General features: G+C 42.5%; 1 protein-coding gene across 7 annotated transcripts in view; it reads right to left on the bottom strand.

The window, feature by feature from the left end:
• The window catches only part of BCAS1 (brain enriched myelin associated protein 1), a 90,769-nt gene that overhangs the window by 43,420 nt on the left and 21,859 nt on the right, over positions 1–25,490 (bottom strand). For all 7 annotated transcript variants that reach the window (XM_032878942.1, XM_032878947.1, XM_032878946.1 and 4 more), the window contains exon 4: positions 15,329–15,900. In XM_032878942.1, coding sequence (XP_032734833.1) covers positions 15,329–15,900 — 572 coding nt within the window. The remainder of the gene's footprint in view (positions 1–15,328; positions 15,901–25,490) is intronic.

Genomic DNA, 25,490 nt, shown 5'->3' with positions numbered 1-25,490 from the left:
AGCAGAGAATAGTCTTCAGCAATAAAAAAGGAAGGAAAGGAACAATTTGTATTGATAGACTTAATGACCTCGACGAGCCTCCAGAAAATTCTGCTGGAGGAAAGAAGCCTGTCCGAAGAGTGTACCGACTGCGTGACTCCATTTATATACCGTTGTTGAAAGGACCTAACTATTGAAACAGAGAACAGATGGGGGTTTGCCAGAAGTTGGGCAAGAGGGTGGAGCTGGAAGGGAAGTGGAGGTACGGAGAGGAGGGCAGCATGAAGTGGACATGTTCTCCATGGGGCCGTATCAATGTCAATATCCTGATTGTGATATTGTATCATAGTTTTGCAAGATGTTACCACTGAGGGATCCCGGATAAAGGGATTTCTTTGTATCATCTCTTACAACCGCATGTGAATCTACAATAATTTCAAGATTAAAATTTAAAAAAAAAATCATTTGAGGATAGTTCTGGAAGAGTAAGAATGAAGAATCAATGAAAAGTCCAACAATTCTGGAATAGGTCAATAAATTTGTACATGGTATTTGCGTATGAGATTAACCTCTAGGCTACATTAACCTACATTTCTACATGTAGGAATGAACACATTCCATGTGATGGGATATTCTGCAGCCATGAATTCTTTGAGGAAAGTATAACGAGCAAAAAAGGTCAATGATAATAATCATGACCAACCTTTATGTGTCAGGCCCTACTAAACTAGTTAAAAAGGCCTGATGCAATTCTTTTTTTTTTTTTTTTTTTTTTTACTTATTTATTTGTCAGGGAGAAAGAGAGAGAAAAGGTGGGGAGAGGGAAAGAAAGAGACCATGAATGGGGGGAGGGGTAGAGGGAGAAGCAGGCTCCCCACTGACCAGGGAACCCGATGTGGGGCTTGATCCCAGGACCCCGGGATCATGACCTGAACCGAAGGCAGATGCCTAACTGATTGAGCCACCCAGGTGTCCCAAAAGGCTTCATGTAATTCTTACAAAGATTCCGTGAAGTATGTACTATATGCAGTTTTAGGGTTTTTTGTTTTTTTTACTGATGAATAAATCGATGCATGAGAAGGATAGATAACTTGCATATGGTTGTAGAGTAGAACTGGAATTTGACTCCAGACCCAAATTATTTCCAAGGCAAAAAGCATGTACGCTCCATGCTGCCTTACCCCTGCCAACTCCGTTCCTTCAGGTGTTTGCTCAAAACCAAGAGTTGTTCTATTTTAATTTCTCTTGTCTCTATTCTTCTTCCCTGCTATATGACACATATTATCCCGGGACATATAGGAATTTAGGGTATGATAAAGAGGACACCTCAAATCTATTCAAAGCGGAGGACTATTTAATCAAACATACAGGGACCAGGTGGTCATATGAAAGCAAATCAACTTGGTGCCCTAAGTCAACCCTATAGAAGAACAAAATCCAAGTGGATAAAAACGCTAGAAGAAAACACGAGAAAAATATTTATAATTTTGGATGGAGAAGACTTTTATAACTGTGACTCAAAATCCAGACGCCATTAAAGGAAAGATTGAGAGGAAAAAAATAAAAGTCCGAAAGTTTGGAAACGTTCCATTGGGAGGCTGGTTTGAGAACCAAGCAGTCTTGTTTACTGCTGTTCAGAATGTAAATTAGTTTAGTCCCGATTGAGGGCAATTTGGCATTATCTACCAAAATTTTTAAAAAAGAACAGACTCTTTTTTCTAGCAATTCTGCTTCTAAGCATTGACTCTCAACTTCAAGTCACACACGTGTGAAAAACCAAACTCATGAAGTTGTTTACTGTGGGGCACTAGCAAATGTTGGGAAACCAGCCCAATGTCATTGTTTGGGTCCAGGAAAACTAGATCTTGGAATACTCACACAACGGAATAGTACATGAGTGTTAGAAATGAGGAAGCTGTACAGGTATTGAAATAGTGTTGTCTGAAAAAAAAAAGCATGGACTAGAACCGAGTGTATATTATATCATCTTCTGTGTAAAAAAAAAAAAAGGAATAAAAATTTATGCTTGCATTTGCTTATGTATGTCTAGAGAGATCCTGGAAGGATGCACTTAAAAATGTAACCGGTAATTATCTACTGGGGATGGCATTGGTAGACAGGTAGACCATTTTTAGAATTTCTTAATTTGAGCCAGGTATTATGTATAAAAATCAAAATTAAAACAAAATGTAGGCGACTAATTCCAAATTTTAAAAAACTCCCAGAGGGCGAAACTAAATACAGTTGGAAAGATGATGCCTTACATATTGAGTTATTTGTAGAATGATCTTTGTTCCTAACTACAAATATGTCTTTGCTATTCTCATCAGGCCTCCAGATCATGCTCAGCGAACAGAAATTTTAGACTGAAACAAACACACTCCCCAGGAAATATCTGGAAACTTCTTTGATACAAACAGGTGTTCATGGTGTCAGCTTGTTTTCCATCTGTGTGGAAGAAGCCTATTTTCCCCCCTTGCTGTTGGCTTCAAAGGGCAAACAGACAGGGACACTAGTTAAGTGATCACAATTTGTCATGTTGAAAAATAATGCTGCCTTATCATAATTTGATTGTCTATAATAAAACCCATATGGAACTCCTGGCACCTTCCTTCAACTGTGAATTATCAACTGGATCTCGGCCTCTTCAAGCAATGTCTATGTTGTTAAAGTGAAAACACAAGGCATGAAAGCCTTGTCTGGAGCTATTAGTGATAAATGTCTCCCTCATCTAGGTTTCTTCACTGATGGTATGTCCCGGGTTTTGGTTTGAATCATTGTACTGAGAATCAGCTCCTAGCTTACAGTTTAACACAAGAAAATTTGTCCAAAGAACACTGAATGGTACAGAAACCCATTACTCCATTCCTTTCCATCTGTTAGAAATTTGAGCCACATGCTGCCCGGGATAAAAGGGAAAGCTCTGTTTCCTCTCCCACTTGGATGCCCCAGTGGCACAAAGAGCATCGTGTGCTAGGCAGCAATGGTCTCCAGACTGTCTTCCTCTGAAAGTCCCATCACCTGCACGGAGCCATTGTCAGATTGAGGGAGAAAAATGGAATTTGGTTAATTCTTGTAGAAGTCATCTTCCCATTTGCCCAGAAGGGAAAGTAAATTAATAAGCAAGAAAGGAACTCCAAAACCAAAGTCTCCTAAAACTGTTCTGGGGGACCTTCAAAATTCCCTGCCTAGGGGCACCTCGGTGGCTCAGTGGGTTAAAGCCTCTGCCTTCGGCTCGGGTCATGATCCCAGAGTCCTGGGATCGAGCCCCGCATCGGGCTCTCTGCTCTGCAGGGAGCCTGCTTCCTCCTCTCTCTCTCTCTCTGCCTGCCTCTCTGCCTGCTTGTGATCTCTGTCTGTCAAATAAATAAATACAATCTTACAAAAAAACAAAACAAAACAAAACAACAACTCCCTGCCTATATATCTGTTTCCTACGTTACATATAATACATTTACTTTGTTTTCCCACGGAGCTCAAAACCATCTAAGGAGAGTTGGTCAAGTTGGTCACTGTAGCTAATTTTTATTTTCCCCACTCTTCCCGCCCAAATTCACACCGGCTGATAAAAAGGCATCCACGTTGTTTAAGCTCAGGGCAAAAATAGGGAAAGAACACAACGCCCAAGAAATGCCAGTTATGGAAGGCTTCAAAGATCACCCGTCCACAGCCAAATTCCTCTTTCTCATCCCCTACTGGAGATTACTACACATCGGTTCCAAGTGTATTTAAAGATCCAGTGTTATTTCTGAACAGGGACTTGCCATCCTAGTTCTGGATTGCACAGTTCCGGAATTCCAGTCAAGAAAAAAAGAACTTGTGGAAACGGTTATTAGCAGCCTTACGGCGGGCCACCAGGGATGCCGCAAGCCTTACAGCGCACTCTGCTGGAAGGACCTGGACATTACCTGGATTGCAGCATGCCCTTTAACTCAGCCTGGCAGGGCCCTGTGCTTGCTGCTTTTATAAAACTGAAAGAAAAGGGATGAGCAAAAAAGAAAAACGTAACTGGCACCCATTATTCCATTACTCCACTACTGAAAACGATTGCTATCGATAATGTGTAATTTTGGGGGTGTCTGGGTGGCTCAGTGGGTTAAGCCTCTGCCTTCGGCTTGGGTCATGATCTCAGGGTCCTGGAATCAAGCCCCGCATCAGGCTCTCTGCTCAGCGGGGAGCCTGCTTACCCCTCTCTCTGCCTGCTGCTCTGCCTAGTTGTGATCTCTCCCTCTCTGTCAAATAAATAAATAAATAAAATCTTAAAAAAAAAAAAAAAACAACGTGTAATTTTTCATTCCACGCCCCTCTTTGGGTTCCAAAAGAATGTGTACATGTGGGCCAGTGGGCAGAAGATTTTTCCCTATAAGGATCCTTCTTGTTTTGAGCCCTGCTCTTCTCCTGTAACACTGTCTTCACAGGTCACTCCTTCCAGGTCTGTGTCATGCTGGCTTATGATGTCCGGTGTAAGGGAGTCCCGTAATCAACAGAACAGCTACCTTATTGGACTGTTTTAATCTTCCCAACTTTCCTCTTACAGACATCACTGGAATGAAAAAAAAAAAAAAAGCCTTGTAGATAAAATTTTGCCCATTTTCTCAATAAATTACTAGATGTCAAGTGGCTTGTTCAAAAAGCACATTATTCGAGACAGCTGACGTGCCATCGTTGAGACAAGCTTCCTAATTAAGAAATTACCAAAGACTTCAGAGGGCAATACACATAACATAAATACACTGAAATGCGAAACCTATCTTTTCTTTGTCTTCTGGCGTGTTTCCTAAGAGGGCAACCTAAGCTGCGTGACACAGATCTAAAAATGTTCTACTTACCCATTTTCCCTCCTGTTTTTAGAAGAGAGGCAACAGTGTTCATTTCACCTGCTTATTCTAGTTGAAATAGACTGGGCTGGACCAGCTATCCAGTCTGACGCTCTTTATTGTAAATCCTAAGATCACCACCTGCTTTAACACTCTGCAGACCTAACCTCGGGGTATTAAGAACGCGTCTCGGGGCTCGGCACCTATACGAGGTACGTAGGGCCTCATTAATCTATGGGGTTGACAGATGCAGAGATGTTGTATTTATAAGATTAAATAAAGCAGTTGTTCATTGTGGTCGGAGTTGGAAGGGGGGGAAAGGAATCTATCAAAGAAAGCAATTCACACTCGCTTCCTGCCAGTAAGGTTTTCCATTTTCTCGCTCAGAACTCGTCCACTTGCAGGGTAAGTGAATTTGTCAACTTGATTTCCAACAGCAAGTGAAATGTGGGTAGAGAATTAAGCACTGAAATGTGCTTTTCTTGCCTCTTGGTTTTGTTTTATTTTTGCAGCAGTCAGTGCTTTGGGACGCCTTCTCCAAGCCCACTCTGTAGGATGTGAAATGGAAAAATACAGTTGCTGTGGGCAAAGAGCGGGTGGAGAGTGGTTCCTGGGGCAAGTCCCGTTGGGCAGAAAGGATTTGTGGAAGACTCTTCTCTTCTAACATGTGCAAGCTCGAGAGTGATCATGGCCTTTCACACTTATTCGAGGGAAAATATCCAGTTTTTTAAAAAAGTCCTTCAGAATATAAAAGCTAATGACCCATAGCCTAGAATATGTTTGTCATCTGTTTAACAAACACTTCTCAGTAGCGAGAAAACTGTTTTGCAGGCTGCCAAAATTCGGCTGCAGACCTTCTAAGAATCGTTCGGCTTTGTACAGAAAAAGAAAAAAAAGTCCCATCCTTTTCCCTGAATTTGTAGGTTAGACCGAACTCCTTGGACCTGCCTCCTGCCCACTTAGTTATCTGCTACCTCTCCACTCCACTTTCTCCCTGATGATTTCATTCATAGCTCTTTTTATTTATTTATTTGTTCTTTCTCTTTTTAAAGATTTTATCTATCTATCTATCTATTTATTTATTTATTTAATTTGGACAGAGAAAGTGGGAGGAGGGGCAGAGGTTGGGGGAGAGGGAGAATTTCAAGCAGACTCTGCACTCCCCCAATGCGGGGCTCAAGTTCATGACCCTGAGATCATGACCTGAGCTGAAACCAAGAGTCAGATGCTTAACCGACCGAGCCACCCAGGCACCCCTGTTTGTTTATTTTCTTATTTATTGTTGCTTTCTTCATTGGAATGAAAGCTTTCATGAGGTACATCATTCTATCCCTAAAATCATTCCTGGCACAAAGAAAGTCCTCAGATGTTTGTTGAACGAATACTTGAGCACATTCAAGCCTCTTATTTATTGTTCGACACCTGCCCGCAGATTAACTCTCAGGCTGGATTTGTAGTTTAGTAACCAGATGGTCCCCTAAGTAGCTTCAAATGGTGATAAATGTAGGAAGGAAGCAAAGTGGTCTGTGATGGAGATATTTCACTTTACTCGCAACCTTGCCGCAAAAAAATAATCATGCACGTGTTGAAGGACAACTCCCACGCCGCACTGTTGGGAACAAGGGAGGAGTGGGGACCGGAGGAGCTAGAGAGAGAATGCCCCATTCCAAGGGTCAGCCACAACTCACATCCTGTCCAGGATGAAACTTCCCACTTTCCAGAAACATCTGAAACCTGGAACTGTATTGGAATTTCATAATTTTAAGATATTGTCAACTTTGTTCATTTTAAAACAGTATCCATCTATTAAAATATTAAAACACTGAAGTTCAAATAAAATCTTATCTGTGGTTTGCTGCATCCTGCAAGAGGCCATTTTCCAATTTGGGTCTACACGCCTAGCTCAGCATTTCCAAGAACAGTCCCTCAGAAGCTACGCCCAACCGGTTAGGCGGCTAGTAGTTTTATGGGTAATTAAGTCTGAGAAATGCTCTGTTAAACAAAGCGAAGTAAAGCCGTAGAACTTCTCAGGCCCTAAGGAGGCTGAGTCCACTGTGAATCTTCAGTAGAGAAGATAAGGCAAGTTTTATTTTCTGAAACATTTTGATGGTGAGCCCTGTTTCAAGGTGGATCTCGTTGGACTGATGTTCCACAGAATTAGCGAATGTCCCAAAGTATTAGCTTCAGACTTTTTTTTTTTTTAAATGTAAGATGTTTCAAAAGGTTTCAAAAATTTCCTCTTCTGGAACTTACAGGCACAGGGGCTAAGCGTGTGGGCACTGGTGATGAATTCCAGCTCTCTTGCTTTCTAGCCGTAGGACCTCATGAAAGTTACTTCAACTGTCTGTGAGTTAGCAAATGCTCAATAAATTAGGGCTGTTATTAGAGCCTTGCAGGGAGGGACTCAGACTGGATAGCACCAAAGGGAAAGTAAACTCAAAATTTATTTTGCATACTCATTGCAAAACACCATTCGCTTGATATTCAACCATGATGATTAACACCATAACATGCTAAAGACTGAATTAAAATACCAAGGGGCACCTGGGTGGCTCAGTTAAACATCTGACTCTTGGTTTCAGCTCAGGTCATGATCCTGGGGTCTTGAGATGGAGCCCTCCATCGGACTCTTCACTTGGCACGGAGTCTGCTTGTCCCTTTCTCTCTGCTCCACGCCCCATCCCCCGCCACCCGCATGCTCTCTCTATATACATCTTTCTAAATAAATCAATAAAACCTTTAAAAAATACTAAATAAATGATACAGATATATGATTCGGCATACTTTAGCTCACCGAAGGCATCTGTATCATGCATACATTTTGAAGTCATTTTCTTTTTAAAGTTGCGTTAAGCAGAGCTGATAGCGAGAATATGTTCCAAGATTCTTTGCAAGGTCGTAACATGATGTGTGCCATCTTTATTCTTGTCAAGTTCATCTATCGAACATCACTATATGCCAGGCAGTGTACCAGGCACTGGGAATACTTAGTTGCTTAAGACACAGCCACATCCCTCAAGATCACTGTCTCTGTACGTGAGAAGGGTGATTATGGTAGAAGAAAATTTTTTGAACTTCATGTTGTGACCATTAGTAGATTAGAAAGTAATTCAGTGGGTCAAAACCAGCATTAAAAACATCAAACATGGGGTGCCTGGGTGGCTCAGTGGGTTGGGCCTCTGCCTTCGGCTTGGGTCATGATGTTGGGGTCCCAGGATGGAGCCCCACATCTCTCTGCTTGGCAGGGAGCCTGCTTCCTCCTCTCTCTCTCTGCCTGCCTCTTTGCCTACTTGTGATTTCTCCCCCTCTGTCAAATAAATAAATAAAATCTTAAAAAAAATCAAACATCATAGAACAGAAAAGAATACAAAATACTAATGTGTGTTCCACACTGTGAAAACAGCAGTGTTCTGTGAATTCTTTGTTGCATTCATGGGCATGTCTACCAGATCAAGATGTAAAATCTATTTCTTACTGTGGGCCATAGTCAAATTAGACAGTTGTGCTGTGAGTAAGTTCAAGTAAATTACCATAGGAGTCGGGGATACTGGAACAGCCTCTGCAGTTTCATGCACTCGGTGATTTCCTGATATAAACTTGGATAGAAAAAATATATCTGGTTTCCATCCATAACATACTATCTTTGCTAGCAGAGTCTGCTTTCTACCAAAGAAACTTGACAAGCCCTCCTTGGACCTTGACACAGATATGCAACTGAATTTACAACAGGGAACTCTTAGGAAACTCCTCTTCCCTTTGAAAGGACACTATGACCATGGAGGTACCCTACTTGGAACTCTGGGGGCCACATGGAAACCACAGGTGGCCAAACCTGTGAACCACGCCAACAATCCACGGCAGGCCCTGGAGACTGACTTGTCCTGGAGTATGAAGATGTTGAACCAACGTAAACCCCCTAGCTCTAGAATTCTCACCATGCTCAAGAAATAATGCTTTCTCCTCATTAACTATGCCACTAGTGACTGGGTGGGTTTGTTTTTGTTTTTTTTTTTTTTTTTACTTGCAGCCAAAGGCACCCTAAATGATAGACCACCCAAACTCCATCACGCAGGAAGACCATTTTATCTAGTTTTTTCTTTATTTCTCACTTTCTGAGAACTTAGAAAATATACTGTTTTATTTAGCAACATTACTATTGACTGCCTGTATCATCCTCTGACCTTACAATCCCGCCTCAGGAAGGCAGTATCTTCCACTTCTGGATGAAAACACAAGGTTTTGAAATGACTGAGTGTCCTGGGTTTTGGCAACTCATGAATCTTGATTATGGTTTTGCCATTAACTTAGCTGTGTGGTCTTGGGCAAGTAACTTAACTTCTCTGAGCTCTAGCTCCCTCATCTGTTAAATGGAAATAAAGGGGTGCCTGGGTGGCTCAGTGGGTTGGGCCTCTGCCTTCGGCTCAGGTCATGATCTCAGGGTCCTGGGATCGAGCCCTGCATCGGGCTCTCTGCTCAGCGGGGAGCCTGCTTCCCCCTCTCCCTCTGCCTGCCTCTCTCCCTACTTGTGATCTCTCTTTCTCTGCCAAATAAATAAATAAAATCTTTAATAAATAAATAAATAAATGGCAATAAAAACACCTGCCTTCTTGTGTTGTTAGAAGAATCAAAGCAGGTAAAATATGCAAAGTGCTTACTACAGAGCCTATGAATAATGAATTATTAAAAAGGGAGGCAATTATCATTATTTGAAGAATCTGGACTCGGCCCTGGATCCCTTGGGCTCTTAACACTTGGACATCATCTCTGCTGCTGAAAACAGTTCATATCAAACGTTTCTTAGTACTGAATCCATATAATTTACAAAAATTACAGTATCTTAGCTAAAAACCTTGCTTACTTCATAATTTGCCTAATTTAGAACAGTTTCCCTCCCTACTGACGAAGTCTTTGGGGTGGATAATTCTCTTTACCTCTTGGAATGGCATGGCCTTGAGGCCATAAGGTAGACAAAACAAAATAAAAACACAGCTTAAAATTCACTTGGCGCTCTAACATGGGAATTAGGTGATTTTTAAATTTTTTGAATTTTAACTTGTTACTTCCAATGTTGTACATCCTAACTCCTTAAAAACAATTAAATAACAATTTCCTCAAACAAATAATTCACTCTCACCTAGTCACAACCCTACTGCACAAATTTCAACAATTTGGTAAAAATATAATGTTGAGCATGGAAAGTATGGGCTTGGGGGATGGGCAATTCTCTTTAGCTATGTAGGTTGGTGTCAGTGACTTGGCTTCCCTAAAGCTTAGATTTCTTCCTCTGTAAAATGGTAAAGATTACAGGAATTCCTACTTAAGTTTTGAAGTTTCGATATTATGCTTCCTTCAAAGCGATTTTGTTACTGAATCTGACTTAACATAGAGCATAAATAACAAATATTGGAGGATTCATGTCACCAGAAACCACCCAGAAGTTGGGACATCTTGTCAGCCTCATGGAGAACTTGGCACTTGAAGGTGAAGTGAATTTTTGGTAAAGAGAGAAAGAGAGAGACTGGTGGAAAAAATGCGGGGAAGCAGGCGGCATCAAGCAGGTCACATGGGGAGAATTCTGACTGGGTACATTCAAGGGAATAGTGGAAAATACAGTGGGAAACACAGAGAAAAGCTGGTGGAGACCCTTGAATGTCAGACTAAGGAACCATGGCTTGTAGGCAAGGGCACTGAACTTCTATTCTTTCTCTAGTAATTTTATAACTCCTGCCTCTTTTCTTTCTTTCCTTTAATCCAAATCAGGACTTTCTGACTTTGGTGATATAGCTTTCAAATTAGACCCAACTGTGCTATCTCAGTGAGCTTTGACTGAGGACTACAGAAGACCAGAGTAGAAAGACAAAAATATTGATTAATGCCGGGGGGGGTGGTGTGGACCATGATACTAATAATAGCTAATAAATACTCTTTTTCTCAAAATGCAACATCTTGGTGCTAAGTTCTCTACATGGCTTATCTCTTTTAACTGTGGCAAGTGTGAATAATGGGAAAATGTGCTCAGCACTATTGATATCCCCATTTTACAGAAGAAGAAACCGAGGCTCGGAAAGGTTTAGTCACTTGTCCAAGGTCACATAGCCAGTAGGCAGCAGAGGCCGAGTTGAACACTTAAGCTACTTGACTACAATGCTTATGTTTTAATTCCCTACTTTTCACCATGTAGGAGTCTAGAAATCCTGGTTCTTGAACTCCATTTCTACCACTAATAGCAGTGGCAGGGTGGAGTTGCCATTTAGTGAGATGAGGAAGCCTGTGGATGACACGGGTAGGCATGCTGTTGCTTGCTGCGAGGTGTAGGAGAGGAGCCCAGTGTTGCCCATGCTGGGCGAACCTTTGAATGGAGATGTTGAAATTCAAGTACCCATGTCAAGAGGTGGCTGGATACTTAAGGCTCGACTTTCGGGGTGGGCCTGGGCTACAGACATGAATTTGGGACTTGTCAGCCGGTGGCTGTATATTTAACCCTTGGGGCAGGGGGCGTCTCTATGGAAGGAAGAGCCGTCAGAGAAGATGTCTAAGGATGAAAGTCTGGGGAACTCCGAGGTTTAGAGGGTAAGATCCAGGAATGGAGATTAAGGAACTGCGGGCAGCGTCGGGCGGAGGGACCAGGTGAGGAAGGGTGGCCGATGTGACTGGCAAGGCCAGTGGGACAGGACCGACACACAGGGGGTTTGGCAGCCATGATGAGGGTTGGGGAGGTGCGACGTCATGGCCACTTTGACACGAACAGATTTTGTGGAGGATAAAAGCCTGGACGAAGTGAGTTCCAGAGAGAAAAGGACACAAGGAAGCAAAACCACGGGGTCTCTTTCTTAATATCTACAGCCAGAATGAATTTGAGGATTGGTGTCACTTCTCACCACGCATCCCTTTAACAAATCTCATCTCTTAATATTAAAATGATATGATTTTTGAAGGACTAGACGGTGATTTATCTTTTACATGCTTTGCCAAGGTTGGTGTTTAAATAACAGTTGGAGAATTTGCTTAAACTTTTAAAGAAAGGCGTATTTCTTGTTTAAATCTCCTGAATCTGTGGTAACAGGTTAAGCACCACCCCCCACCCCCCCCTTCCAAAGACCCTTCTGGAATTATTGGTTGGCAACAGATATATAGTGTTTGGTTTCTTGGTTAATGGATAAAGATCAAATTCTCATTATAGGACCTTTTTTTTTTTTTTTTTTTGCAATGAATCTCTTAAATGCATATCTTATAACTCTGGTCCAATTGTTGAGGGGCTAGAAAAATTAAAAAAAAAAAAATCTCGTCGTCCCTGCCAACACGTTGGTTTGTGTGAATCACAGCTCAGTGAAACCTTTCAAGCATATAATTTATCTTTTCTTTGGCCTATGTAGTAAATGCTTCATTTGTTCATGAATTCTGGCCTTGTTTTAATTATGCTATGCTCTGAATGTAGTTTTATGAGGCACAAAAATAAGATTGTCATTCTGAAAACACAGAAGATTTGTGTGCTTCTCTCAGAATGAAATGGTGGCATCTTTCTCCCAATTCACAGCTCTGCAGGTTTGTGGTTGGAATTCCAATCCAGGAAGAAGCATGCAGTGAGACTGGGGGGAAAGGTTTGTGGGGTGGGAGGGGAGGGACAGCTGACACGGCTGAGCCCAACACATAATCTACACTGAGAATCCGGAATCAATACACTGACGGCCATTTATGCATAATGCGGGACTCCCACCAAGAAAGCCACGGATGGAGAAGTTTTGTTCGTGTTACTTTCTGAGGGCTGGATTCCCTCATTATGCTTATGGAAGAATTGATTCCTCCCCCTCCCCCGCCCAATATAGACCATGCAGCCAGTGGTTGGACGAGACATCTCAATAATCAGAAGGCTGTTTTCAAGACCTTTGCAGATAGATGGATTTGAGTATCTGCACGTTCACAGACTAAAGGAGACATAAATGACTACCTCCTGGTTTTCTGTGTTTTCTATGTGTACAGTGCAGCGTGGGCCCTCAATACTCCGATTCACTGATATGCCGCTAAAAACATGGGCATCTGTAGTGTAACAAAACCAGATGCAAACCTCATTGGTGAATCTGAGGGAGTCAACTCACTTTTTTCAAAAGAGGTAAGTTCCAACTCGCGTGTCTTCTGGGAGGTCCCTGTGACTTTCAAATATCATCCACGGGCTAGACTCTACCAGATACTTGCCATGCTCCCAGCATAAGCCCCCATCTTCTGAATCAAATCTCATTTTGGAACTCATTCCACTCAAATTCAGGTGCTGGTCCTAAGAGCCTTTCATAAAAAAGCTGAGTGGATAAATTCCAACTCTAAAGTGTCCTGCACTTTTCTTAGACTAGGAATGGATTGGTTGCTTTGGACTTTTATGGTTAAAAACGTTCAAGGGTCAGGTATCAGATCCTAAACTGATTTTCTTAATTAAGGTGGGGGGATCTGGAGGAGTCACTAGACACCAGCCCCACAACGGGCAAAGGTCAGTCCTTCATCCTCTTCCCATAAATAACTCCATCTTTTCCTAACTTGGGGAATGGGTTGGCTTTGGATGCCCAAGTGAAGGGAACATGTCTTTATTCAAAGTCGTAACTTTCAAATGGCCTTAGGAACCAGGACCAATAATAGAACTCAAGAGTTTCTGCTCAGAGTCAAGTAGTAAATAATTCCTCACATATTCATGAATATTGATGACTAGTTTCTAGCCCCAAGACAAGTAACTTTCCAGCTCCAGGTCTATATGTTTGCTGGAAGGTTCCCTGAGCCTGCGAAGCCAATTCTCTTTGTATCTGCAGCACTCAGCCTCCCCACGGAGAGCACTTGGCACCTCGCACAAGAATCTCAGGGGTTTTGTACCTCTTCTCTGGTAGGACCACAAAGTCCCTGAGGACAAGAGCTCTGTCATGGCTATCCCTCTAGCCTTGTCTCACCTGTAGCTGGCAGGGTCACACTCAGTAAGACGTGATGCCCAGATGCGTTTGAAGACCTACTTTGAATTATCAGAAAGCTCTTCAGTTGGCCCTCAGCTGGAGCATGCGGGGAAGCGGCCATTTGGAAGGATAGTTTTTTAAACTTTTGAAAGAGAATCTGAAAATCAGTTCTTGGCATAGAAATTCACAGAAGCAGCAAGAATGCTGATAGTAAGAACCTGAACACACACGCCTGACTGTCTTTCCCCAGTCGTAACTGTCCAGAATGTTGAACTATTTCCTAACATTTAAAATATAATTCTCGGGGCGCCTGGATGGCTCAGTGGGTTAAGCCTCTGCCTTCGGCTCAGGTCATGATCTCAGGGTCCTGGGATCGAGCCCCACATCGGGCTCTCTGCTCAGTAGGGAGCCTGCTTCCCCCTCTCTCTCTGCCTGCCTCTCTGCCTACTTGTGATCTGTCAAATAAACAAATAAATCTTTAAAAAAATAAAATCAAATATAACTCTCGACACCCTCCTGGGTACATTAAAACCGCAGACTAACATGAGAGTCGCTTTCATTAAGGAGGATGTTATATGTAGTGTTTAGTACAGAGCCCGGGATACTGTAAGTGCTCAATAAAAGACACCCAGTGCTATTAGCAACAGGGCAGTGCAATTAGTTGTTATTTAGACAAATAAATTAGCAGCCATGATACAGAACCCTGTAATGAAAAACTGAGCCCAACTAATTTTTTCCTGCTTCTAACCTTACTGCTGACTACAGTCCCAAATTTTGGAAAAATACTGTTATTTAAAAGCCCAATGACTAAAAAAAACAAGTACCTTAAAATACATTATAACAACTTGTATTTCCTTTTTCATTCAAGGAGTTCCTTTCTCAGCCCACATACAAACAAACTCTCTCAAGATAAAAAGCCAACACTCTTTTTTAAGATCAAAAGAACCTGCCTTTCTTTGTGCAGGGGGGAAAAAAAAAGCTGATTCCGGACACCTCCTTAAAAAAAAAAATCTAGTTTTTACAAAGATATGACTCCAGCTTGCTGGAAAATAATTAGTACATAAAAGAGCCTGTCCAGAGCTATAAAAGCTCTTTATTTAAACCCACACTTCGGTGCAAAAGATAGTTAAAGATCAATCCAGGCTATTAAAAAGAAGAAATGAAATGTATTCCAACAAAAGCCTATAAACACACGGAATGGGGAACAACCTACTGAGACCAGGCAGGGTAGTGAAGTCTTTCAGGGACCATTTTTATTCTTCTAATGTCTTTCCCTGCAGACTCCATTGATCATAAACGTAATCTGTCTTCCTCTACCTTTGATAAATGGAAGGACGAATTCATCTGTATGTAACTCACCTCCTCTCTTATTTTACATAAAACAGATGTCACAGCTGTTACTGCTCTGCAAACAGATGTTTCCACCCACAGAAACATGGGGACACTCCACCACAATGTGCTATTTGTTCTAGAGGGGTCGACGGCTTGAGACCTTGTCGGGGCCGCTTGGTGACTGTAGAGCGATGGAGGTGCCTTTGTCTCAGCCCCTCAGAGCCCCCCTCCCAGAGCTGGTGGTCACAAAACGGATCGCCCCTGTCCAGCACTTACCCTCTCTGCAGGGACATCATCAGATGGCCTGGACGATCCGGAAACCTCCTGGGCTTGGTCTTGACGCTCTGCACCCTTGGCTTCCTGGTGGCTGTCGGCTGGTGCCTTTTCCCGTCCCTTGTCCAGTTTGAAGAGTTTGTCCAAGAAGCTGGAGTCCCTGGGCTTGGAGGGGGCCGCTCCTCCTGACTCAGGTGGGGCAGGCGCCAGTCCCCCAGCAGCAGAGAAGCCTCCGTCCCCGGCCGGGCTCTGGCCTGGGGTTTTATGTGGGTCGTGCCCCAGTGCAGCTGCCACCGGAAGTGCCACGCTCTCACTTGGTTCTTTGTTTCCTGGAGCGTTACTGGAGCTGACATCAAGCTTCACTGATCCAGTGGATGAATCCGTGGCTTGGTCTCCAGTACGTCCTGGTACAGGCCGCGAGAGTGTCAAGAAAAAACGAGATTTAGCAGCTGGTGCCTCAAGTTTGGCCTCTTTCCCAAGATTCTTTCCGTTGGCATCTGCAACAGCGCTGATCTCCATTGTCTTGGGGGAAGAAGTGGCCACATTATCCTCCTTGACACTTATTCCCAAGTCGACTGTGAACACAAACATAAACAACGGTTATTCAACCCGGCGAGGAAATCCAAGGACGGATAATGGACTCCAGACGTTTGATACACAGAGGCCATGATGAAGCGGGGGCTCTGCGGCTGTCCGCTCACTCTGCAAAGCAGAACTTGGTTATCTAGAACTCTGACCCTGCTCTTCTTGCGAGAGAGGAACTGGGACGGGGGGTTAGCGAGGAGGAGAGCCGGTTGGCGGAAGGCACACCCCAGGCACCGTACTAGTGGCACTCCTGTTACTTCTCAGGTGGCAGGTTCGGAGGAATCTCACGAGAAGTAAATCGTTATGATTTCACTGCGGAGGCAGCGTGGACTCTGGAGCTAGAACAAGGCTTCTCCACCTTGGGACTATGGACGTTTGGGGCAGGATCATTCTTTGCTGTGCCTCAGCCCCCAGATTAGCCGCGTCCCTGGCCTCAGCCCAGTAGATGTCAGTGCCCCCCCATGCCCCCACATTGTGACAATCCAAAATGCCTCCAGACACTGCCCTATGTCCCCTGGGGTGGCAGGGGAGGGGGGAAGAAATCACTCACAGGAGAGTACCACTGAGCTAAAGTGTCTCTTTGAATCTGAGTTACTTACCTGTCTTGTGCCTCAATTTTCTGGCAAAGTGAGGCAAATGGTAGAACTTACCTCCTAATTTTGTGATGTAGATTCCATGAGTTAAGGTTAGCTGTTATCATGACCCGCAAGTGACAAAAGGGGCTGCCACAGGGCTTGGTCCCCGTCTGCACAGCTGCTGGGTACGCTGCTAAGTCGCAGAGTCTGGTTACGGACAGATACCTGACCCCGACCTTTGCGCTCTGTCTTACCATCTGGCCTATGTTAGCCTAGATTTTGGGGGTAGTGGGAGGAGATCCCATGTTGAAGGCTGGAAGGGCAAGCAAGCGTCCACACAGGACAGCAAATTAGACCTCAGGGGGGCATGGAGTCAGAAGCGTAGAGTAGGGTCCAGAGCTGCGTGAGGACGTGGGCTCCTCCTCCTCCTCCTCCTTCGGGGAGGGGCCGGCTTCTAGCATCCAGCTGTTTCTGCTTTGACCTCTGCCTGGGTCTCACTGAACTGCTTTCCTTTCCCAGGTGCCTTTTATAAAGCAGGGCGATATTCAGGAAAAAAGGAGAGACCGTGAATTTTGGAATGAAAGTTAAAGATCAAGATTCTCTGCTGATAAACTATGTGACCTTGGTCAAGTCACCAAAAATCTTTGAACCTCCTTGTACGGAAGATGGGAATGATACTAGCTCCCTTGCAGCACTGCTGTGACGTTTCAGGGAGAGGACGTATGTGAAGACTCAGGCACGCGGCCTTTTCTGTAGTAGATGTTTGAGAATTGACAGATCGCGTGATTATCTTTAAGGATTCTCCCACAGCGTTGCCAGCTTTGTGTCTTGCTTTATACAGCTGTAGCCAGGCGCTTTTATTTTTTATTTTTTTAAAAGATTTTATTTATTTGTGTGTGAGGGAGAAGAGAGAGCGAGCCCAAGAGGTGGGGGGAGGGGCAGAGGGAGAGGGAGAAGTAGACTCCCTGCTGAGCAGAGAGCCAGACATGGGATTCGATCCGGGATCATGGCTTCACCGACTGAGTTGCCCCATAGCCAGTCACTTTTAAAATATGTTTACAGGAAGACAGAGAAACGGACAAAAAGAGAAAGGGGGAGAATCTTTTGGTCTGCTCATATAGCTCATTAATACGTGTGAAACACACATACACACACACACTTTTATTAGCAGTTGTTTTTGCCAAACTCTGGTAACTCTCAGTGTCTAGAGTCAGGAACAAACAAAAAGGAGAGACAGGAAAGGGAGAGCTGGACCCCTGTCCGGTGGTCATCACTGAGGAGCACAGAAGGGACAGTCCACAGGCCAGTGACAAGCACTAGGGGTTCTTTACAATCTCAGATCCCAAGGAAGTCACCCCGTAGGAGCATCGGGTATGCCCACCAGCTCTTCCTCTCCCTTTCCCCATGCTCCAGAATTCATAATCATGGTAAACCTTGTACTCAGGGAGAGAAGGCGGGAGGGAGAGCGGGAATAAGGGAGCTAGACGGATGTGTCAGGTGCCAAGTAAGCCAGTAGGCAGCTGAAGCATCACAGTGAATATAAATGAATCGTGGGGACAGTCCATGCCAGGAGAAGAGGAAACAGTTGACAAAAAGGCAGAGACTGAGATTCAAAACAAGGAAGGGCTTTTCAAAATGCCAAGAGCATCCACCAATCTCTTTCTCTTTTTCCTCCCTTCCTTACACTCCAGCCAGGAACCGAAAGAGCTAGTGGTAAGAGCGTTACACTCAGAGAGAAAGTCTTTGGGGGGAATAAAATCTTCCCAAGGACAGACTTTTAAAATCAAGGTTAAAATTGGCACCTATCATTATATTAGTTTCAGATGTACAACGTAGTAATCATTCAATACTGGTAGACACTATGAAGTGACTGCCACAGGAAGTCTGGTTACCATATGTCACCCTTTCACCCAGCTGAACCCCCTCCCAGCCCTCTTGACTCCTCTGATAACCACCACTCTGCTCTCTGTACCTCTAAGTCTTGTTTTGTTTGTTCATTTGTTTTGCTTTTTACATTCCACATACAGTGAAATCACATGGCATTTGTCTCTCTCTTGACTTATTTCACCTAACACAGTATCTTCAAGGTCCATCCACATTTTGCAAATGGCAAGATTTTCTTCTTTTTTATGGCCAAGTAGTATTCCAATATATCTCTATCTATCCACGCACATACATACACACACATATATATAGTCTTCCCCTTTCCCCTTCAGATTTTCACCAACACTTTTTATTTCCTGTTGGGTTTTTTTTTTTTTTAGTAGTCATTCTGACAGATGTGAGGTGCTATCCTAGGGTGGTTTGTATTTGAATTTCCCTAATAATTAGTAGTGCTGAACAACTTTTCATGTGCCTGTTGGCCATCTGTATATCTTCCTTGGAAAATGTCTATATATTTAGATTCTCTGTCCATTATTAAATCAGATTTTTGTTGTTGTTGTTGCTATCGAGTTGGGTTCTTCATACCTTTTGGATATTAATCCCTTACTGGATAAATGATTTATAAATACTTTCTTCTATTCAGTGGGTTGCTTTTTCATTGTGCTGATGGTTTCCTTTGCTGTGCAGAAACTTTTTAGTTTGATGTAGTCTCTAGACGAACTTTTTTTTTTTTAAGATTTTATTTTTTTATTTGACAGAGATCACAAGTAGGCAAAGAGGCAGGCAAAGAGAAAAGGGGAAGCAGGCTCCCCACTGAGCAGAGAGCCCGATGTGGGCTCGATTCCCGGACCCTGGGATCATGATCTGAGCCGAAGGCAGAGGCCTCAACCCACTGAGCCACCCAGGCGCCCCAGACTTTTTTTTTTAAGGGCCCAATATATTACTTGAATAAAGGATAAATTCTTTTCATCCAGGTATCTAGACTAGCCCTCAAGTGCATTTAGAAATTACAGCAGATGCAAACTTTACCTTTTGATATTAGAGAATGGAGAAAGTATTTCTAATAACTTGTAAGAACTAGGACTTTCTAGATGGGACATTCCATAATAATGAAGGTCTGTCCTCCAAACTTGGATGAGTGCATACTCAAGTCCAACACCCAGAGATTCTGTTTCCTTTGCTAAAATGCTTACCTCCTATGTGGGCACATGATCTAGGCTAGACTAATTCTGTGGCTTTTGCTGAACCCATTAGAACAGAGTTACACTCTTTATGTTTGGGTTGGCAAATCAGGGGGAGTGCATCTGTAAGTGGTGGACTTGGCCGTCACATTCACAGTGCGTACCCGAGAACAAACTCAGATGAAAGCAGAGCCAAAAGATTGAGGGAGCAAATAGCCAGTGATAGAATTTAAATGCCTGGATCCAGCTATGCCTGAAGCTGAAATTTACCATTATATGGCCAACAGATTTTTTTTTTTTCATTTTTGTCAGTTTAAATTAAGTACATACTCAGTGATTTGGAGAGAATTTTATGGAATTGGCCAGTATCCATTTCACTTGTCAAGTAATAGCAAACAATCCTCTTCCTGGAAAGCTGTCTCCAGGCTCTTCAAGTCTGTCTAGGAGGAAGTTAGTATGGGAGGAAAGAGGGTAAAGAGAATGAAACAAGAGGAAGTAAGTTAGTAGAAGCTAGATAGAAAAGCCACCAATGCTTTGCCTTCACAATAAAAGTGAAGGGAAAATATCCACTTCAAGAAACAGATTACAACTTTTGAGACCTTCAACAAACATTAGAAATGAGATACGTCCTAAAACATTGATTTAAATGGACACGCATGCATACTCACACACACCCGATCTGTGAATGAATAGGAAGAAAACCCATTGGAGTTACAAGTTTTATAATCTTGCAAAGATGAATATTGTTTACATGCCTTCCTCACGTTATTACAGAAAGAATTTAAAAGTTCCTTCAGGATGATGGGAACCAAGCTTTCAGTTACTATGAACAATCTTGAGAGAAGTTCATCTTGAATCTGGTTGCAATAAAAAGCTTTCTCATAAAGCAGATACACAGACGACATACCAAAGAGATTTTACTTTCCATGAAAAAAAAAATGTGTAAGAGTTTAAGGGAGATAAAAAGGAATCACGTGAGAATGCAAACGACAGCTCCCAAATATGTGAGAGCGTTGAAAATTTTGATCTTCTTAGTGCAGAAAATATATTTTGTATTCTGTGTGTGGCTTTTTAAGAGAAAGTCATCACAGGCAGACATGTGATTGAGAACTTATCTCCAGTGGCATTTTGGTGTCATTGTTAGAACCTCGGTTTGACTCTCGAATATGAAATACAGATGGTCCTTGACTTACAGTGCTGGGAGTGTTTTTTGGCCTTACAAAGTGCAAAAGTGATAATCATTCAGCAGAAACTGTATGAGGAATTCCGAATTTGGATCTTTTTCTGGGCCAGCGATATGCGGGGCGACCCCCTCTAGTGATGCTGGGTCTTGGCAGCTCCCAGCAGGGTCAACAATAGGTACGCTGACAACCATCTGTATCCTTACAGCCATTCTGTCTCTCCCTTTCAGTGCAACATTCAGTATATTTCATGAACCTGCCATAGTCAACACTTTATTACCAAATAGGCTTTGTGTTACATGATGTTGCCCAACCGTAGGCTAGTGGAAGTGCTCTAGGCATGTTTAAGGTAGGCTAGGTTTCATAGTAAATATATTTGTATTTTTTTTAAATACAAAATACAAATATATTTGTATTTTGTATTTTTATATTATAGTAAATATATTTGTATTTTTGTATATTTTATATATTTATATATTTTATTTATATAGTAAATATATGTATATGTATATATGTATAGTAAATACATTTTTTCTTTTTTTTTTAAGATTTTATTTATTTGAGAGAGAGAGAGAGAGAGAGAGAGAAAGCATGAGTGGGGAGGGGGGCAGTGGCAGAGGGAGAGGAAGAGGGCAAGGGAGAAGCAGACTTCCTGCTGAGCAGGGATCCTGAGATGGGACTCAATCCCAGGACCCTGGGACCATGACCTGAGCTGAAGGCAGACACTGAACTTAATGAGCCACCCAGGTGCCCATAAATCCACTTCCAACATACAATGGACTTATCAGGAAGTAGCCCCATCCCAAGTAGAGGAAGATCTGTCTGGGATCTGGCTGAATTATTTTATATCTCTATGCCTCAATTTTCTTATAAAATGGGCAAGAAAATAACAATGCCTTCTTCAAAGGATCATTATGAGGATCAAATGAAATGTTTCCTACAAGGTGCTTACTGCTTGTGGATATGTGGTGAGTTCTTGAGAAAAATTAGTGGGTTTTTTTTTCATTCTATCAATATATTATTACTATAATTACTATTTTATATCTCTAAACATAAGTCACAAGGAAAAAATATTCTGATGGTTTAACCTATACATTTGAGTGCTCCAGAAAAGACTTTTAAAAATAGTAATGATATGAATTAATTTATCTTCAAAAATCTAAGAATCTGGGCCAGAGAAGATTCAGGAATGTTTCCTACTCTCTAAGTATCAGGTATTCTCAGTCAGAGCAAGCTGCTTCCTCAGAGTTCTACTGCATATTTTAAACACACACACACACAAAGTCCCTATTACAATATTTAGAAATTCTGAGGAAGGATTATCCTTCGGTTGTTGTGTTTTTTTTTCCCATGCGGCAAAGTTCAAATTTTCACTTAGTACAACTGTTCATTCACTGAATGTTTCCCACGTGCCAGGCATTACGGTAAATGCTGTCTGTAACAAGAAGCATTTTATTTATATATTACAGCAAATGTATACACTAGGTACTATCACCACTCCCATTTTACAGGTGGGAAAATTGAGGCTCTGAGAAGGAAAGTCACCTTGCAGACATCATCCTGCTCTTAAGTAGTGGAGTCAGGACTGGAACCCATGTTTGCCCAATTCCAAAGCTCAAACCCTTGACATTTTGTCATAGAAGCAAGAACAGAAGAGAGGGAAAGAACAAAGCAGACAAAGTTTGGTTAACAGAGTTAGTGGATCTTCAAGAAACTATGCACAAGAGAAAAAAGAAAAAAAACGTGTTTTCTCACATCTGGGAGCCACTGGTGTGTGATTTTGTTTTGTTTTAAATAAAAGTTAGGTCATGTCATTCATCTGCATAAAACTATCCAAAGATGGCTTCACTCCAATTAAAATGAAGCCAGAACTCTACCATGCCCAACATGGTAGAGCCTGAGCTCAGCCCAGGTTCTTCCTCTTAATACACCAACCTCATTCCCACCTGAAGCTCTCTGTACTAGCTGTTCTTTCCACCTGGGAATTCCTTCCCTCCAATCTTTCCATGGCTAGCTTGTCGTCATTCAAGCCTCAGGTCAGGACTTCCCTGACCAGCCTTTCTAAAGTCACCCTCCCACTCACCCCCATTTCTTCTTTGGGTTCAGCAGTGCCTTCCCTGGTCTCTGAAATGGTCTCATTAATTCATTTTGCTTCTCCTCCATTAGAAAGTAAGCCCAAGTATACCGACACCTGGTCTGTCTTGATGACAGCTGTGTCCCCAGGGCCTCCAATGGTGCTTGGCACATAACAGGATTAAGTCAGGGAAAAGTAAGGCAGAAGTCCAGAGTCTGGGGCATAGCAAGTGCCCAGGGACCCTGACTATAATAATGGTGAGAGTAGCAACCCTTGTAGTAACTGGTGATGGCAGAGGCGATGCTCTTTCTTCTAACAGTCCATTATCCAAATCCTCCTAGTTCTTAGGGTTAAAGAGGGAAGCAGAGGCCACAATCATAATTTCATTTACAAAGGAAGTGTCTGCTTACAAAAGTTATTTCCCACTCAGACATCCCTTCCTGTGCCACTCCGGCCTGTGTGTCAATATCCCGACCCATCCGGATAAAGGACAAGTAGGGCGGAAATGTAATGCACATGATTTGCAAAGGGAATTGCAAACCTTGCAGAAGATGCAGGAGTTTGCTGAGTCATGGAAAGTACTGCTCAGATCACACACGTGGCTCTTGTCGAGTGAGAATCTGGCAGAGTTCAAAGAGTTCACGGAAGAAGACAGGAAGGTAGAAGGGAAACTAGGTGATGACCCACTAAGCTCTTCAAAAGAGAATTATATTTGAATATCAAAGGATTATAGTAGGCCCTTGGGAAAACTGATGAAGACCTCAAAAAGTTTTACAAAAAAGACCTTTCTGAGGTCCTGCTGCAGGAGTCAAATGACACATCAAACAACTGTGGCTTTCTGTGTTGTGCAAATGCATTTGTTGTTTTCTAGGTCTTGAAACAAGGATTCATGTGGCAGATACTTAGAGCATGGAGGAAGATGTTAGATTTGGAAATTTCACGGATTGATCAGATTATATGCTTTTCATCTCAATATGAAATAGCCATGATGTCTTGGCCAAGAAATTCAAGCATAATAAAAGAAAGGGGGCGTCTTAGAGCTGAAAGTTCTTGACTATGCTTGATACAACACGTGTGCGCATCTAGCAATGGAAATGCTGGGTTTTAATGTTGGGTTCCAACATCATGTGGCCAAAAGGTAATTGTTCACCCTGTGCTCTCTCAAAAGTCAACAGCGATTTGCTAGTCACTGTGTGGTGAGACTATATCAGTGGACCTCACCATTCCCACTCTCCTTTCTGCTTACAGATTTCCCGTCATTCATGTGCTGCAGAAGTCTGGAACGTACAAAGAGAATTCAAGCACTAAGCCACCATTGCTCCAATGGGAGCCAATATTGTCATTTCAAAGACACATTCAATGTTTGATTTTTTTTTCTCAACTTGATTATAATACACATTTAACATCTGTTTACTACCCCCAAACAATTATCTCTTAATTCTTTTCTTTTTCTGTATGGATCTTCCACCCTCATGGCAAGATAACTAGCATCTGTGACCCCGCATGGCTTGTCAAGCTTGGTTCACGTTCATACAGATACATACGAGCATCCCAGATACAGGTACACAAGGGTTGTGTTTGTGCTTCTTGGTTTTTACAAAAATTGGATCAGATTAGATATAGTTTTTTTTTAATTTATATATTTAATTTTAACTATCTATCATTGTTACAGATCGAATGTTCATGACCCTACGAAGTTCATAACTACAAATCCTAACCCCTAGGCTGGTGGTATTAGGAGGTGGGGCCTTTGGGAGATTAGGACATGAGGGTGGAACCCTCATGAATGGAATTAGTGCCCTTATTAAAGAGGCTCCAGAGAGCTCCCTTACTCCTTCCACTGCTTGAGGACCCAGTGTAAAGGTGGCCATCTATAAACCAGGAAGAAGGTTTTACAAGACAACAAATCTGCCCCAGTCTCTGGTATTTTTGTTAAAGCCACCTGAATGAACTGGCAATCACAGTTATTCCTCTCAGTCAATATGTCTGAATCTTTTTTTTTTTTTTTAAGTAGTCTCCATGCTCTGCATGGAGCCCAAAGTGGGGCTTGAACTCACGACCCTAAGATCAAGACCTGAGCTGAGATCAGATGCTTAACTAGCTGAGCCACCCAGGTACCCTATCTTATTTTTTTAAATAACTGCATAATATTCCTTAGTATGCATATACCAAAAGATATTTAAGCCATTGCCTTAATCAACGACCATTCTGGTAGTTCCCAAGTAATTGTTTCCCTTTCTATTATAAACAATGCTGAGATAAACTTCTGTGTTCAAAAATCCTAAACTAGTGCTTTTTTTCTATGAAACAGAGGCACAGATGTGCAGCTGCTACACCCAAATCAATGTGCATTTAATTTCTAAAAAGAGACACTGCCAGATTTCTTTCCTAGAAAGGGCAATAGTGATGCACATTTCCAGCAGCAGTGTGATAGTGTGGCTTTCTCCCACCCCCAAGGGTGGCGGGGATGGGAAACAGCAAGAACATTGATCAGATACACAACATGAAAGACATCTTAAGTGGCAAAAACATACCAGGGGAGGTCACGTCTTATTCTGTCAGTGCCCTCTAAGGACAAGAACACCAAGGATAAGCCTTGGACATGGAGAGTGGGGTAGGTGGAATTTGTGCCCCATAGAACACTACTGGAGGGTGACAATTATTAGTTTGGGACTCCGGGGACTA

Source organism: Lontra canadensis, unplaced genomic scaffold (assembly GCF_010015895.1).
Source record: "Lontra canadensis isolate GAN:19392208 unplaced genomic scaffold, GSC_riverotter_1.0 scaffold65, whole genome shotgun sequence".
Lineage (NCBI taxonomy): Eukaryota > Metazoa > Chordata > Mammalia > Carnivora > Mustelidae > Lontra > Lontra canadensis.
Note: the sequence above shows the minus strand (reverse complement) of the source record. Positions and strands in the feature narration are given on the sequence as shown.